The 15643-nt window shown below is 49.4% G+C and overlaps 1 protein-coding gene across 4 annotated transcripts in view; it reads right to left on the reverse strand.

Annotated features, from left to right (window-relative positions):
• Positions 1–201: 201 nt before the first annotated feature.
• LOC101945758 (myosin-M heavy chain-like) overlaps positions 202–15643 on the reverse strand; it is a 91367-nt gene continuing 75925 nt past the window's right edge. For all 4 annotated transcript variants that reach the window (XM_008167800.4, XM_024104798.3, XM_008167803.4 and 1 more), the window contains exons 4-8: positions 12601–12778; positions 11392–11596; positions 9183–9805; positions 3430–3575; positions 202–2004 (exon numbers count right to left, since the gene is read on the reverse strand). In XM_008167800.4, coding sequence (XP_008166022.2) covers positions 1209–2004; positions 3430–3575; positions 9183–9805; positions 11392–11596; positions 12601–12778 — 1948 coding nt within the window. In that variant the 3' untranslated portion in view covers positions 202–1208. The remainder of the gene's footprint in view (positions 2005–3429; positions 3576–9182; positions 9806–11391; positions 11597–12600; positions 12779–15643) is intronic.

Raw genomic sequence — 15643 nt, forward strand, 5'->3', positions numbered from 1 at the left:
GCTACTGAGCCCAGAAGAAGTTGTGTGTTACATACACCAACTACATTTCCCATAAACCCACTTGGACTCGCCTCTAAATTTTGTTCAGTGAGCACAAACAACAGCGTTGTGTGCTTCCCTGTTCACTTTCATGCTATCTGCAATCAATGAAATTCTAACCCTAGAAAACAAGTGGACCCAAAAATAAACAAAACACCCATCTAGAGTCATTGAAACATAATTATTAAAACATTTTATGTTGTTAAACTACAGTACAATGTAAACTGTTTCTTTTTTAAACTTTTGAAATACACTAGATTACATCTTTAAATAATCACAAACTTTAAAGTTCACTAGAAGTGGTAACAGACCCTTATTTACAGACCCACAGTTCTGAAATATTTCAGATGTATCATTATTTTCCAGTCTTCTGGCATATCTTTAAGCCGGTTAAAAACCTGATGATTTTAAATGTAGGGGATATTGCTCTTCCACAGTGTTCTACAGGTATTTTGGGGAGAGAGAGAGAGAGAATGCTGTGTACATTTCTTCTGCTTTTTGGGTTTGTTACATGCATACAACGCTGATTAAATCTGAGCAAATCTGCATCTACTTTGTTTGGTTTAAAGGTGAAAGATTGATTCCCCCCGATCCCCAACAACATATTTCATTGAACTTATCAGGAATCAGATAATGAAATATATTTCTTGGGAGAGAGGATGGAAACCAGTCAAACTAGAGACTTATCCTGTCCAAACTTCCTCCTTCATTTGGTAATACTGCACCTAGCTTTGACCTTGGCTTTACTTAACGCTGATGCAATATGTGCAACCATGACACCTCACTCACAATCAAGATCAGCTCTTCATCACAGCCGTGTAATATTGAGCCTGACACCATTAGCCCTCAGTGCAATATTAACAACTGAAGCTCATTATTTTCTTTCCAGAGACCTGCTCCTCATAAGAAGCCTAATCATCATAGGTAAGTGAGTCACAAATAGGATGTAAGTCCTTCCTGCTGAAATCCAAAGTGAGGCTGCAACAGCTGGTTGCAACGCTGCCAGTAAATTATCACCCTCATTGGGCCAGACTCATTCCTGGTGTAACTGCACAGTTGTTGATGGAGTTACGCCAGTGGTGAATTCAACCCATTGAGTCGAGTGATGGTTCTGTGCTGGTCTCACTGGCTTAGCCCAGTCTTTTCCAACATGATCCTCTCCCTAGATTTCAAGACCTGTTATGGGATGTGCTTATCATGATGTTGGGCAGAGCGTTCCGCCGCTTCTTCCAAGAGCCCAGCTCCCTCGAGTACCTCCTGATCTGCCGGAACCAGTGGTGAGTCCGTGCCCTGTCGCCGTCCCGGAACACGAACGCCTCCCGCCTGATCTCCATGAGTTCAAAAGTATCACTGCAGTCGGGGTCTGCGGAGACGACGCAGTTACTCAGCCTCAGGGGCTCCCTGAGCAAACTGAACTTCCCATTGTTTTTGTCCCTGATCAACACCAGGACTGCATCTTTCACGGGTCCTGGCTCAGCAGCCTCGAGGCTAGACTCAGACACTCGCTTTATGTTGACCATGAGCAGCACCTGCATGTTCTGAAATTTCAAGGTCTTGCTGCCCTTCTTCACCCACTGGCCATCGGGCGGCTGGGCGAGCTGCAGGAGCCCTTCCATCACAAAGCGTGTCTCCTCCCGCAGCCAGCCCACAGTTTTGATGGCGGTTTCCCTCATCTCAATGTTGATAACTTCCCTGTTCTTCTTGCTGTCTTGGCGGAAGGAGCGCAGCGTCCACGAATTCCCCTCCTGCTTGGTTTTCATGTTGATGTGCTCCAGGTGGGACTCGATGCGGCTCTTGGCTTCCCGCAGGCTGCCATGATCTGGGTGGTACTCAATGGTGGCTTTGATGATCCTGCTGAGTAGAAGTGGGTACTTGGTGACTCTCTGCAAGGGGGCCATCAGGAAGGATCTTAGATTCATGCGCCGAAGCACCGTGTTGTCGTTCTGGGAAACGTTGAGGAATATTCTGCGGGGATTTAAAAAGGGAATAAACTCCGGGTTGGTTATTCTGCTAGCAGACAATGAAAATAAAATGCAAATGAAGGGCTTTCAGGATGCTGGTGTTGAACCCAGCTCCTTAGGCAGCATCCTTAACCAATGTGCCACTGCGAACCACCAGCCTAGTCTGATGGCCAAAGTGCTAAAGGCCTACAAGCCCACAGCAGCACGTCCAGGCCCCTGATTGAATGATCAGGCAGCACCCTCATTGGGTACTTTGACTGCACAAAGGCCCCAAGAGGAAGAGGAAGCTTTCTGAGCAACAGACCACTGCCTCGCCCAACCCTGCCTTGCCACCTCGCCCTTCCTCAACCCATTGATCCAGCCCCTTGCATCGGATCTTCCAGCTACTGACCCCTGCAAGAACTCTGACCTTTGCCCTAGGCTGCCGCCAATACAGATAACTGCTCTGGACTGCCCCTAGCCCACTGGGCATTACAAAGGCGTGATGCTGAGAGGAACTGAACACCTGTGATTCCCATTGGCTTTCACAGGCTTCAGGTGCTCGGCATTTCCTAAGATCAGGCTTGTTACCAGCACCTGAGGAATGCACCACATTATGGGACGGATCACACCACTTTATTACAGTTCTCCACCAAGGGATTTTAAAGCATTTAGGGCTAGATCCTCAGCTGGAGTGAACTGGTCTAGCCTCACTGGCTTCCATACAGCGACACCGATTTACATCAGATAATAATTACAGAAATGCAGGGCTGGAAAGGACCTCAAGAGATCATCCAGACCATCACCCTGCATTGCCAAGGCAGGATTAGGTAGACAGGACCCTCTACTACTACTACTACCTAGCTCTTATACAGTGCTGTTCATCAGTAGATCGCAAAGCGCTTTGCAAACGAGGGCAGTATCATTATCCCATTTTACAGATGGGGAAACTGAGGCACAGAGCAGTGAAGTGATTTACTCAAGGTCACCCAGCAGCAGACCTGGGAATAGAACCCAGGGCTCCTGAGTCCCACGCCTGTGATCTACATACAAGGCCACACTGCCTCCCACTGAGGAGTCCGCCCTTCCAGTGGAAAATCTGGCACAGGTCAGTAGTGACTGAGAGCTGTTCTCATCTGTGGACTGTTTGATGACCCGTATGAAATGAGTTTGGTGGGTCTCAGTCCAGTTCCAAGTGGACAAGCATTGGTATCATAAAATCCCTGTGGGCTACCCCAGCAGAAAGGCCAAAGACCTAATGGGCTAAGGAGGGTGAATTACCCTCTCACTTGTAGAGGGGGTCCCATCAGGCCAGGATAGACACACCCTGGGAAGCCTGAACTGCCCTTTTCCCACATACATGGCTTCAGTTTCTAGGCTCCAGGGCTGGTGCTTTTCTGGATCTCTCCGGTCCCCGTAGCCCACGACAGACACACTCAGCCCATCTTACCTGAGTAGCTCTTTCTCCTTCTCCAGGGCATTGAGCATGTTCACTGAAGAGGACTGCTGAAGACAGTAGGTCTGAAAGGCCGGCAGCATATTGACAAACTCCAAAAAGATCTCGCCAATGCACACAGTCATCAGGTCCTCGTCGTCCTGCAAACACACAACCCGGTAGCCACTACAGTCAGTCAAGGAGATCCCAAACCAATGTTTCCTGCTGGGCAGAGCACTTGCTACGCTAAGCAATCCCACTGTGTTCAGGCCTGGTAGTGTCTGCCTGAAAAGTGTCTGTGGACCAGACTTTCAAAGGAGCTCAGCTCACCGGAGGTTGAACCTACCCCATTGGGTGTTGGGAGCTTGAAAACCTAGCCCCACTACTGTCAACTACACAGCACCCCAAGCAGGAAAAGAAACCTCAGGACACACACACCCTGCCCCAACTTCACATCTATGCACTTGGGCCCAAATCCAGCCTGATCTGCACTCGCTGAACTCAATGACAGGACTCCATTGCCTTCATGGGAGTTCTGCCTGACCACAGGGCTTGGCCCTATGAACGAAAGGGGGCGAAGTTGCATTGTTCAAGCCAGCAAGGAGCACCCAGAGCTAATGTAATCCAAACCATCGTTCCCACTTTTTCATTCAAGGACTCAATGCACTTTACAAATGGGTATTAATGTCCCCGTTTTCAGAGGTAGGGGAACTGAGCTGCAAAGGCTAAGGTCCAGATCCTCAAAGGCATTTAGACTTTTAACTCTCACTGATGTGAATGGGAGTTAGGTGCCAAACTACCTTTGCTGATCTGGGCCTAAGTGGCTCACCCAAGGTCACACAGCATGTCAGTGGCATGTCCCTACGTAAAATAATAAATTGACACAAATCGGACATCAGGAATGGTAACATACAAAAGCCAGTAGGTGAACATTTCAATCTCCCTGGACATTCTATAACAGATTTAAAAGTAGCTATTCTTGAACAAAAAAACTTCAGAAACAGACTTCAAAAAGAAACAGAACTAAAATTCATTGGCAATTTAACACCATTAATTTGGGCTTGAATAGGGACTGGGAGTGGCTGGCTCATTACAGAAGCAGCTTTGCCTCTCCTGGAATTGACACCTCCTCATCTATTATTGGGAGTGGACTACATCCACCCTGATCGAATTGGCCCTGTCAACACTGGTTCTCCACTTGTGAGGTAACTCCCACCTCTCGTCATTATATAATGCCTGCAGCTGTAACTTTCACTCCATGCATCTGAAGAAGTGAGGTTTTTTACCCATGAAAGCTTATGCCCAAATAAAGCTGTTAGTCTTTAGGGTGCCACCGGACTCCTTGTTGGTTTAGAGCTGAGAAAGGCACTCCGATCTCCTCTGGTGCTGATCCCTGGGCTGAACTGCTTTCCTCCAATTACGGCTGACAGCATCTTCAACGTAGGCGATAGAGAGCAGCCTGCAGAGCTGCCGGACTGTTTGTTAGGTTCTTTGGATTTGCCAGAATTTGTCAACTTAATGGCCTTTTTTTTGCCAGGGCAGTGGCCCATCAGGAGCTCCCTCCCATCTAGCTTGGATCCCCCCCTCCGAAGGGCAGGCGGGTCATGACCCCTGAAACCCGTTCATGAACTCGCTGGAGGTCCGAATCTACCTGCAAGAGAACTCATCCCCATATTTCTTGGAAACTTGCCCAATCCTCTCTTCTTGTGACGGGATTCCCCCCACTCTATCCCCCTTTATGCTCTGTGCCACGGTTATCCTTTTCTGGCTGAAGAGTCTCCATTCAGGGCTCCTTCTAGAGCCCATCCCCATCCCTGTCTTAGGGCGACCTGTCTGCTTCCAGGGGCTGGCAGTGGAACATAGAATCATAGAATATCAGGGTTGGAAGAGACCCCAGGAGGTTCTAGTCCAACCCCCTGCTCAAAGCAGGGCCAACCCCAACTAAATCATCCCGGCCAGGGCTTTGTCAAGCTGGGCTTTAAAAACCTCTCAGGATGGAGATTCCACCACCTCCCTAGGTAACCCATTCCAGTGTTTCACCACCCTCCTAGTGAAATAGTGTTTCCTAATATCCAGCCTAGACCTCCCCCACTGCAACTTGAGACCATTGCTCCCTGTTCTGTCATGGAACTTTCCCCCTCTAGGTGGTTGGCTCGAATGCAGCTCAAGTGAAAGCAGTCCCCATCTGAAAGCAGCTAGGTGACCTATAGGAAATGAAGAGCTGATCTTGGTCTCCTCCCCAGGGTATCACTTAAACAGATCAGCGCCAGTGGAGACCAATGGTGGAATTGGCTGGCCAATGTGGATTACACCCCTGCAGGTTAGGGTGAGGCGGAGTGTGGGGATGGTGAAGGCAAGCATGCATGACTGCACCGGTCTGTGGACAAACAGGAGTCTTCAGCATGTAGGGCTATCAATGCAACAGAGGTTACTGTGGAGCCATGCAAAGCACCCTCTCCTCCTGCCACGGGCTGGTGGCACTGCACTACCACCACTGGCCTAGACCGCAAAAGCTCGGCTCTGAGCGTTCTCCCCAGCGGAGTGATCCAGAGTTGTTATTTCCAGCCGGTCTGCCACAAAGAATTGCCAGGGAGTCCTGACACCAGGGCTCATAAATGACCCAGGCAGCGTTTGAGAAAAATGGGTGGGGGTGAAGTTCAACTCAGCTACAGATTAGGGATTGCCTTGTCTCTGTTCTGAGCTATCGGTGCTGGCTGGTGCGCCAAGGTGCCTTTAATGGCTCTCCTTTGGGCTAGACAGGACTCTGGGATGCTTTGTAAAAATAAATGTCATGGTAAATTCCTGTTTTCTTTCCATGCGTGTAATAAAATAAAATAAGAATACGGTGCCAGGTAAGGCCACTGGCTTTGCTTAGGGGTTTGCGTAACAAGCAGCCTGGAGTTAGTGCTCTGGTGCCTTTTAATGCAGGAATACATTGTGGTTGCAAAGAGGGTTGAAGACAGAGGCAGTCGGAGGGAGAGGGACCGGCAAAACAAACAACAGCTGCTTTCAGTGTTCATCTGCTCGAGAAATTGTTGAAGGGCAATTCTGACCTTGGCACATGTCTGTCCTGCCTGTGCAAGACACTAGGACGCTGATGCCAGGGCTGCTATGTTGTCAAGGTCATTGCAATCAAAGACATGCATGTGGCATGGTCTGGTGGGGTGTGTCCAAAGTACAAAAACTTCTGGCTTGAACTGATATTGCAGCTAATGGATTGTGTTCCCTTCGAAGAAAGTGGGAAGTCTGAGCTTCTCACCCGTATACCCCTGCTGGCCTAGGCTTATGTTTTGCCCTGGCACAGAATCTCTGTATCAGTGGGATGGGTATCTTGGGAAAGTACCCCTGCAGCCATGTGGTCGTGATTGCATTGTGCAATGCTGTGGGTCATAGTCAGATGAGGTGGTTGTCATACAATGCTGCACATTAAAGGTGACCGGCAAATTGTTTTTACAAACAAAGCTGTAAGCAATGTTTGCTGAAAGCCCCCGCAGCCAGGCTAAAAGGGGAACTCGGCACATCATGGGGCCAGCTTTGATTCTCAGATACACTGATGTAAATCTGGGGTTACTTAATCCCACATCTTTTGGTATTCCAGATTTGCAGTTGCATAACTGATCAGAATCTGGCCTGGTTGGTTTCAAGTGGGATTCTCTACTGAAAAAAAAAGTGAGGTTTTTACCCATGAAACCTTATGCCCAAATAAATCTGTTAGTCTTTAAAGTGCTACCAGACTCCTTGTTGTTTTTGTAGAAACAGACTAACACGGCTACCCCCTGATATGTAAAAATGGCACCTTCTGACTTAACAGATCTTCTCCTGGGATTTCGGTGTCATATCTGCAATTTTTTTTTAGTGTTTTTTTACTGTTAGCCCGGCAGGGCCAACATGGCTAAGGGCGAATCAGCTGGAGTCTGTTCCTTCTGGTGCATCAACAACTCTGTGTACCAAATTCTGATCAGTTTCTCTGTGCGGCTAATGGATAGAGCTGGTCAAAACATTTGTCATGGACAGTTTTCCACTGGAAAAGGGTGTTTTGTAGATGTCAAAATGTTTTGCAGGACATTTTCAGTGGAAAAAATGTCAAATGATTGGAATTGAAATGGAGTATTTTTCCGCAGGACAGCAATTCTGTTTTCCACCAGCTCTACTAATGGGGTCGCACATGCATAGATAAGAGTATAATCTGGTTTGAAGAATCTTGATTGGTGATGGTCTAGGAGAAGGAAAAATCCCACTTTGACTCCCTGATCCAAGGCTGAGGGTACGTCTATACTTACCTCCGGGTTCGGCGGTAAGCAATCGATCTTCTGGGCTCGATTTATCGCGTCTTGTCTAGACGCGATAAATCGATCCCGGAAGTGCTCGCCGTTGACTCCTGCTCCGCGAGATGAGTACGCGGAGTCGACGGGGGAGCCTGCCTGCCGCGTGTGGACCCGCGGTAAGTACCTTGTAGTTCGAACTAAGGTACTTCGACTTCAGCTACGTTATTCACGTAGCTGAAGTTGCGTATCTTAGTTCGAACTGGGGGGTTAGTGTGGACCTGCCCTTAGTTTGCAGAGCTGACAATTTACACGGAACATCTTTTTACGTGTAAACTGAGCACCTGTGATCAAGAGACAATGAAGATGGTGCCCCATGATGTCAGTTTTACGGTCCCCTTTGAGCGCAGAACCACATTTTCACATGCCCCTTTTCTCCTTTCTGATCCCAGACTCATTTATACGGCCCTGCCCCATCTTGAATTCGGCTGATAAAGTGACACTGGCTGCAGAACCCCGCTGGAGCCAGCCTTTAGTTGGTCAGGAAGTTGTGTTGGTTTTCAAACACGATGTGGTTTTGCAAAGGTTTAATAGTTTTCATTTGAGACACCTTGCCAAAGCACGTGACATATTGAAAACACGGCACGTACCTGACCCCCTGAACACTGGTCCTGGGCTCCAGCAGACTTCTATGCTCATGGATTATTGCCAGCTTTCTACATGTTGGGGCTTCATACCATAGTGGGAGTGAGTGGTTTGATTGGAGTTGGACATTGTGGGACCTACGCACGTTATGCCAGCTCTGGAGGGTCCTCCTATGCTCGGGTGATCCTCCCACATCTGGCTACACTCCTGGTGGCCCCATTCTCTAATATAATTTTTGTATTGCATGCTACTTCCAATGTGACTGTTCTCACCATCTGAGGTTGCTGCCTGTTTACAAGGGAATGTTATGCGGGTGGTTAGGTGAAACCTCACTGAAGCTGGTTGGTGTATCAGCTGCCCTTCATTCAGGGTAAATGTAAGAAGCAATTCAGCTCCTTGATGGAACAGACAATTGAAAAAGTAGGAGCCACCACCCAAAAGACAGGCCACGTACAAGGCTGGTCAGGAATCTGAGCTATGTGGATGGAGGGGTTTGACTGGGGGCTGGATGCAAAAGCAGGAGGTTTGGTATCTTCTGATGGAGCCGTGTGCGTGCGCGAGAGAAGCAGGAGAAACACCACAGAAGCAGCCAGAGGCGGCATCAAGGAAGCCCCAGAGACAGCCAGAGAAGCACTCGTAGCATGACCCTGAGAAAAAGCTAAGGGAGAGAGACTTTTGGACAGAGTGCTGACTGGTAAGAGGCTGAGAACTGGGGAACAGAACCCAGGAGCCCTATTCTCAGCCCCCCTGCCCTAACCACTAGACAATGCTGCCTCTCAATGAGTGCTATGATGTGGCCCTGTGACTGACCCAGCCACTGCTGCTATGGGCAGAAAGCGAAGCTGAGTGCAGGGACCGTACCTGATCAAAGGCCTGGTCAATTTCTTCTTGGAGATACTCCAGAAAATTTTCATTGAGGTCAATCAGCTCCTGGATATTGCTGAACACCACCAGCAGCTGTTCCTGCGCCAGCAGCCCGGCCGCCTGCATCGGGAGGTAGAACTCCTCCTTGATGATCCGCAGGTCCTCGCCGTAGCTGGCTTCCGTGTTGACGAACTCCAGGATCGACTCCTTTCGCTCCGTCCTGCGCTTCTGGCACTTCGCACACAGGTTGGCTCTTCTCTTGTTCTGGTTCTGTGCGTCTGTCTCCACTGGGAAATCTCTCTCACCGCAGTCCGTGCAGGGCCGGTGCGCCTCCCAGGCCTGCAAGGAAGTCAGCGTTTCAGAGGCCCTGTTTTTCCACTTCCTGGCCAATGCTTGGCCGATGCCGCTGTCCGCCCTCTCCACCTCCGCCGATCTGGTTCTGGTCGCGCCGCCGGCCTCGGCATCGTCCCTCTCGTCGGTTACGCCGACAATGCCGCTGTCCGCACTCAGGCTGCTGACGTTGCTCCAGCGGTGCCTGGATTGCAGGGAGCTGCGCAGGGAACGCGTGTTCTCGTCAAAGCTGCAGCCGTGGGAGATGTTGGCTTTAGCCACCACCGGACCTGAGCAAAGCACAGACATGAACGAAGCTCAGGACGTGCACTGCTGACTGGGAAGAGCTCACTCAACAGCCTCTGAGCTGGGGCAGCCTTGGGAGCTAGGAGCCTAAGGGAAAGGACTAGGGGAAAACAGGACTGCACGTTGTCTCCCACCCTTCTTCTGCTGCTGGATGGAGAAGCCAGGGGGGAGCCCCTCCACCAGTCCCACTGCTAAGGGGGCTTGAGCCAGCCTGTGAGTGCCCGTGTCAGTGGACTCTGAAAACACACAGCCCCGACCCACCGCTCGCTTGCCTTGTGCGCAAGTCAGCTCCGACTTCAGACTCTGCAACTTCCCGAACTCGGACCAGATCCTCAGCGGGTGCAACTCAGCAGTCGATGCAGCCACTCCCATGTACACCAGCTGGGGATCTGACCCTTACGATGGACCTTGAAAAAAATCATCTCTCCCCCAGGGATTCGACCTGGAAACTGGAGCACAGACATTGCTGCACTTTGTGGTGTTATGTGAAATGGCTTGTTCTCTCTCCCTACCATTTATTCTGCAGTGCTCAGTATGAAGCCTCGTGCCAGGCAAATAATACATCCTTCTGCCCCCAGGGATTGATGTTTCAAGGCCATAGTCTGGTATGGCTAAAAAATAAACCCGGCAGTGGTGGGGGATGGGGTTATTTAGACCATAGACCTAGAGGGAGCCAGTTGCCAGACGAACCTTTGAGTGCAGGAACTCCTCTATCTGTTATGAATGACAGAAAACATCTTGTGAGGAGGAGTGTAAACCCCACAGGAGGCAGGGAAGGGTTAATGGGCTGCTGGGGGCCCAATCCACCCTACCTTGTGACACGGGAAGCAGGTGTCAGGCTTTGTGGGAGGGGCTAAAATGGGAGAGCCCAGCTCACAGACCTGGGGCTCTTGCTGTGGGCGGGTAGGATGGCTGGGGACAGCCCCTGTCAGGGCCTCCCCGAGGGAAGGGAAGAGAAGAGTTCATTTCTTTGTGTTTATTGCGGAGTTCGGGGGCCCAGAACTGGTAGGGGCCTAGCCGGGGAGGGCTGAGTCACCTCAGCCTGGAAGGTGCTGGAGGGAGCAGCAGAAGCCTAGGAGGGGAGCAGAGGCAGAGCCACTACTGTGCCCTGGCATAAATGGGCAGGCAGGAGGGCGTGCGGCTACACACCAATTAGCTCATCTTATCCATGTCCCCCTCCCCCTAGGAGTACTCCCAGCATGCCCCCTGCATGAGGGGATCCTGTGGGGGTGGTGCAGAAATGGCTGTCAGTTCCCATGGTTGCTAGGGCCTCCTCCCACCGCTCTGGGGTTAGCCCAGATTACACCAGTGTAACCAATCAAACTACATTGATACAAGCCCCTGGACCCGATTCTGAATTCCTTTACACCAGTGTAAGCCCAGAACAACTCCTCTGAAGTCAGTGGTGTTACTCTAGATTTCCACCAGTCTAACTGAGATCAGGATCTGGTTCATCGCCACTCTGAATTCTAAACTGCCCTTGTCGAGGGAGCAGAAGCTCCGGTTACAATTAAACTAAGGAAGGACACGGCCAGTCCATCCAGGCCCATGCAGGAATCGGTGCAGGTACCAGGGTCTCTCTCCTGCCGTCGCTTCTGCGCGTGTTGCCGGGCTGCTGCCGCTATCTTCAGCTCCAGCTGTTTTCTCTTCACAGCGTCTGTTGGCATCGGGTCACTGAAATGAGGCCGCAGACGGCACTCCCGCTGGGCCTTGACACAGTCCGCAGTCTCCTGGGCGATGTCAGAGCTGGATCTGCGGCAGCTCGGGCTGGAATTCTGCAACAAAGGCAAGTGGTGTTAGAGTGGGGGCCAGGAGGTATTTAAAAGCTCTGTCAGAACTGAAAGCAGCGATGGAGCCAGCCGGGGCTCTGGTGGGTGCAATGACAGAGTCCGATCCTGCTGCCACTGAAGTCAATGGCAAAACTCCCACTCCCGGGGGCAGGCGGTGTGCTCTGGGGCTAGGGCAACTGCATGGGAGTCAGGAGTCCTGGGTTCTAAACCCAGCTCTGTTGTGGGGTCGCGGGCAGATCACTTCACCTCTGTTCCTCTTCTGCTCTCTAGGGCAGGGGCTATCTCTTTCTCTGGGTTTGTACAATGGGGTCCTGATCTAGGCACTACTGTAAAACGGCATCAAGAGAAGTAAGACTGAGCCCATTGTCTCTTCCAGTCTCAGAGGGATCAGCATCACCAGTCACAGTTCAATGTTGTAGTTTCAGCCACTTTTTTAAAAACGAAACCTAACTGTTGAAAAGAGCGCGAATATACGATCAGCGAGTGTCTGTGCTGGGTAGGTAGGGAGACCAGATGTCCCGATTTTATAGGGACAGTCCCAATTTTGGGTCTTTTTCTTATATAGGCTCCTATTACCCCCCACCTCCTGTCCCGATTTTTCACATTTGCTGTCTGGGTAGGGGTGGGTGGAGTGAAGTCCTTATGGGGTTCTTGGGGGTTATTTTGGAGGTTACACACACACCAAGTGGTGCTCCAATTCCAGCAAGCCAGGGGTGGCCTGTACAGGGGTGAGGGAAGAACTAGCCCCTATTACACTAAAACTTTCCAGGAAAAAACCCATTGAATTAAAAATAATGCAACAGAAAAACTTCATTTAACAAAACTGAATTGATTCACAGATTTCCTTTCTACATCCATTTCCGGGGTCAAAAATCAGCCTCATTTGTATCCCCCTGATCTTTCCAAACACTTTAACTAATTAATCGCTGATGGTGGCTAGTGCTTGGCAAAAGCCACCTGCCTGGGGTGAAATGGGAATTTTTCCTTACGTTTCCTGCAGGTTGAGTGTCACTAGGTGTCTCATTATTTGTCTTGTTCTTCCAGGTCCGCGTTGCCATGGGAATGGCTGTACATTGATCACTGTCCTCCTCTGGAGAAGAGAGATCAGCGTTCCTAGGGTCACATGATCCCATGGACGTGGACTCCGCGGCAGTCTCGGCACTGCAGCTGCAAGTGAAGGAGCAGAAGCCAATCAACATCATTTATGTGCAAAGGTGCAGCCATCACTAGGAGTTAGGAGGTAACCTGAAATTCTTGACAGAGATGGGTTTGGGCAGGGTCCCCAGGTCTGAGCAGCACCCAGCCGTTCAGAGAAGGATCCAGACTGGAAGGTTTTGGTCCATTCCTTGTTTCAATAATACCCTTGTGTGTGGTTTAAGGAATCTAAAATCAGCTCAGACCTGGTGATCTCAGTTACAGCAGTGCAAATGCAGAGTAACTATTCAAGTCTCGTATGCTCTTGGTACATTTTTTGTGTATAAATTACAAAATATCCCCAATGCAGACCAGAAAACCTCTTTTTAAGTAGCTGTTACTCAAAGAGACTATCAACATAGAAATCATAGTCTGAACCTGAAAAATGTTACCTTCGATTAGGACGAGCTACCCCTAAAATTGCTATAAATTAAACAGATGAGAGGAAAATATTTTACTCTTATTTTTTTTTCAGCTTGTTTAATACGGGCCTGATCCAAAACCCGGTGAAGTCATTGGAAAGACTTCCACTGATGGCAGTGGACTTTGGATCAGGCCCTTTGAGAGCATTTAAAGAATCCCCATAGACCACCGTTTTCATTCTGTGCCTGTCACATTTGGGGAATGATCCGTTTCACTGTAGTCAGTTCCCCCCTCTTTGTAGGAATCACTCAGCCAAAAGGGACTTTTAAAATAGAGAAAAGTGGCTATAAAGCCATAAAAACTGGCCCAGAGAGATACTGGAGTGTCTGGCACTGCTTTGAACTAGTTTTTAAAAAGCATACTCAATTTAAATGGCCCGCGTCGCTAATAAAACAAGTTATTTCCGGGGAAGATGGGAACAGGATTTGGTGCAATATTGATAGATTAGCCAATCAATGGGTGAAGAATAAGAGAGAAATGATCATGAGGATACTGACTCGCCTTCTGCTTTGGGTTTATATCACAAGGCACTCTGTTAAGAGAAAGTTTCATTTCCCTTGGTTCAAATTCCTTTAAGAAGGGCTGTCAGGACTGTATACAGACGACCTTGGTGTAACTGACCAGAGAGACACAGGGGACTGGAATATAATCAGAGTTTCTGACTAACCAATACCTATTATAATGACTGCTTCTTCTTTACATAGCTTTTTACTCCTAGGCTACCACTGATGCCTGACAGCTGTTAAACTGTCGCACCCAGTACTGTCACATATCGAGGTATATAGATACCCCCTTTATAACTAGGGGTGGGTGAACTGGCTCAGCTAAAGTGAATGAGCACAGACCCCAAACTGAATAACGTGAAAACAGACCCAAATCTTCCTCCCAAACTCAGACTGAATCTGTTATTAGGCCTGAAAAAGTTGGTTAATTTTTCAAATGAATATTTTCATTTTCACACACTTCTGTGCTTCTAGATCCCAGCTGGGACTAGCAGAGGATTTGCACAAGTAGAGTCTGATTGACAATGCCAGTGTCACCGTGCAATGCTAGCAGAAGCGGGGAATCAGGACCCCCTGGGTTCTATTTCTGGCTCTTCCAGTGCCCTGCTATGTGGGGCTTGTTATGCCACTTCACTCTTTATGCCTCTATTGTCTCCTCTGTAGAATGGGAATAACAAAATTATGAGTGCTGTTTATGTTACAGTGACATCTAGAATCCACTACTGAGACCAGGGACCTACTGTGCTAGGAACTCCATAAACATGAAGTAAGAGATTGTCCCTGCCTCAATCTAAATATACAAAGAGTGGGAGGGGAAACTGAGGCCCAAGGTGGTGAAGTGACTTGGCCAAGGGCACACAGCAGCAGAACCAGGAATAGAACCCACGTCTGCTGATTTCCCATGCAGTGCCTTAGGCTCAAGACCGTACAGACCTAATTTGCAAGGAAGTGATCATGCGTTTATGTTTGTCTAGTGCTTTGAGCTTTTCTCATGACATGTGCTATCTCTCTAAGAGCAGAGAGTTATTACTCAAAGTGAAGATGTGGAAGCACTTCTCTGGGAATGATGTCTGGGGAGCTCACTCACAGTGTTAGTTTTTGTGGCTTTTATATATTTTGTTGACACTTCTAAACTTTTCCAAAGGCAACCCTCCCTGGGAAATGGGAGCCAGCGGTGTCCAGGTGGTTTTGAAAAGGAAAGAGTGGAAAAAATAGAGTATTTTAGAGTCAAGCAATTAAATCTGCACTAGGGTTGGTCAGTTACAGGTAAGGAAGGCAACAGCTGGGATTCCTACAGCAGTGTCCAGGCTGTATGAATGGAGCTTTCTTTAGACCTGCTTCACGTGCTAAATAGATTATTGCAGTGGTTCTCAAACTTTAGCAATCCGAGGACCTCCATTTTGATTTAAACATTTTCATGGACCCCCTGCTCAGCCCCAGGCCCTGCCCCCACTCCACCCTTTCCCCCAAAGTCCCACCCTGCCCCTCCTCTTCTCACCCCCGCCCCTCCACTTCCCCGCCTCTGTCCGCCCCCTCCCTGAGTGCGCCCCATCCCCGCTCCTCCCCCCCCCAGCGCCTTCTGCATGCTGCTGAACAGCTGATCCACAGCATGCAGGAGGCACTGGGAGGGAGGGGGAGGAGTTGATCAACAGGGCCGGTTGTCCCAGACAAGACTCATGGACCCCCAGGGGTCCACAGACCCTAGTTTGAGAAAGCCTGGATTATTGGTTTTGGGTTAGATCTATATCACAAAATATACTGGCTGTGCAACATGCCACAGTTAATGCAGATTTCCCCACTGCGACCGCTTTGTCCTGCACCACTGATGTCATCTGGCTGGTTTAACCAGCCCAAGGAGGCTCTTCCCAGTGCAAGGATGATCGTTCAGCAGCGTAGAGCTGAAGTAGGAGCT

This window comes from Chrysemys picta, chromosome 11, assembly GCF_011386835.1.
Source record: "Chrysemys picta bellii isolate R12L10 chromosome 11, ASM1138683v2, whole genome shotgun sequence".
Classification (NCBI taxonomy): Eukaryota; Metazoa; Chordata; order Testudines; family Emydidae; genus Chrysemys; species Chrysemys picta.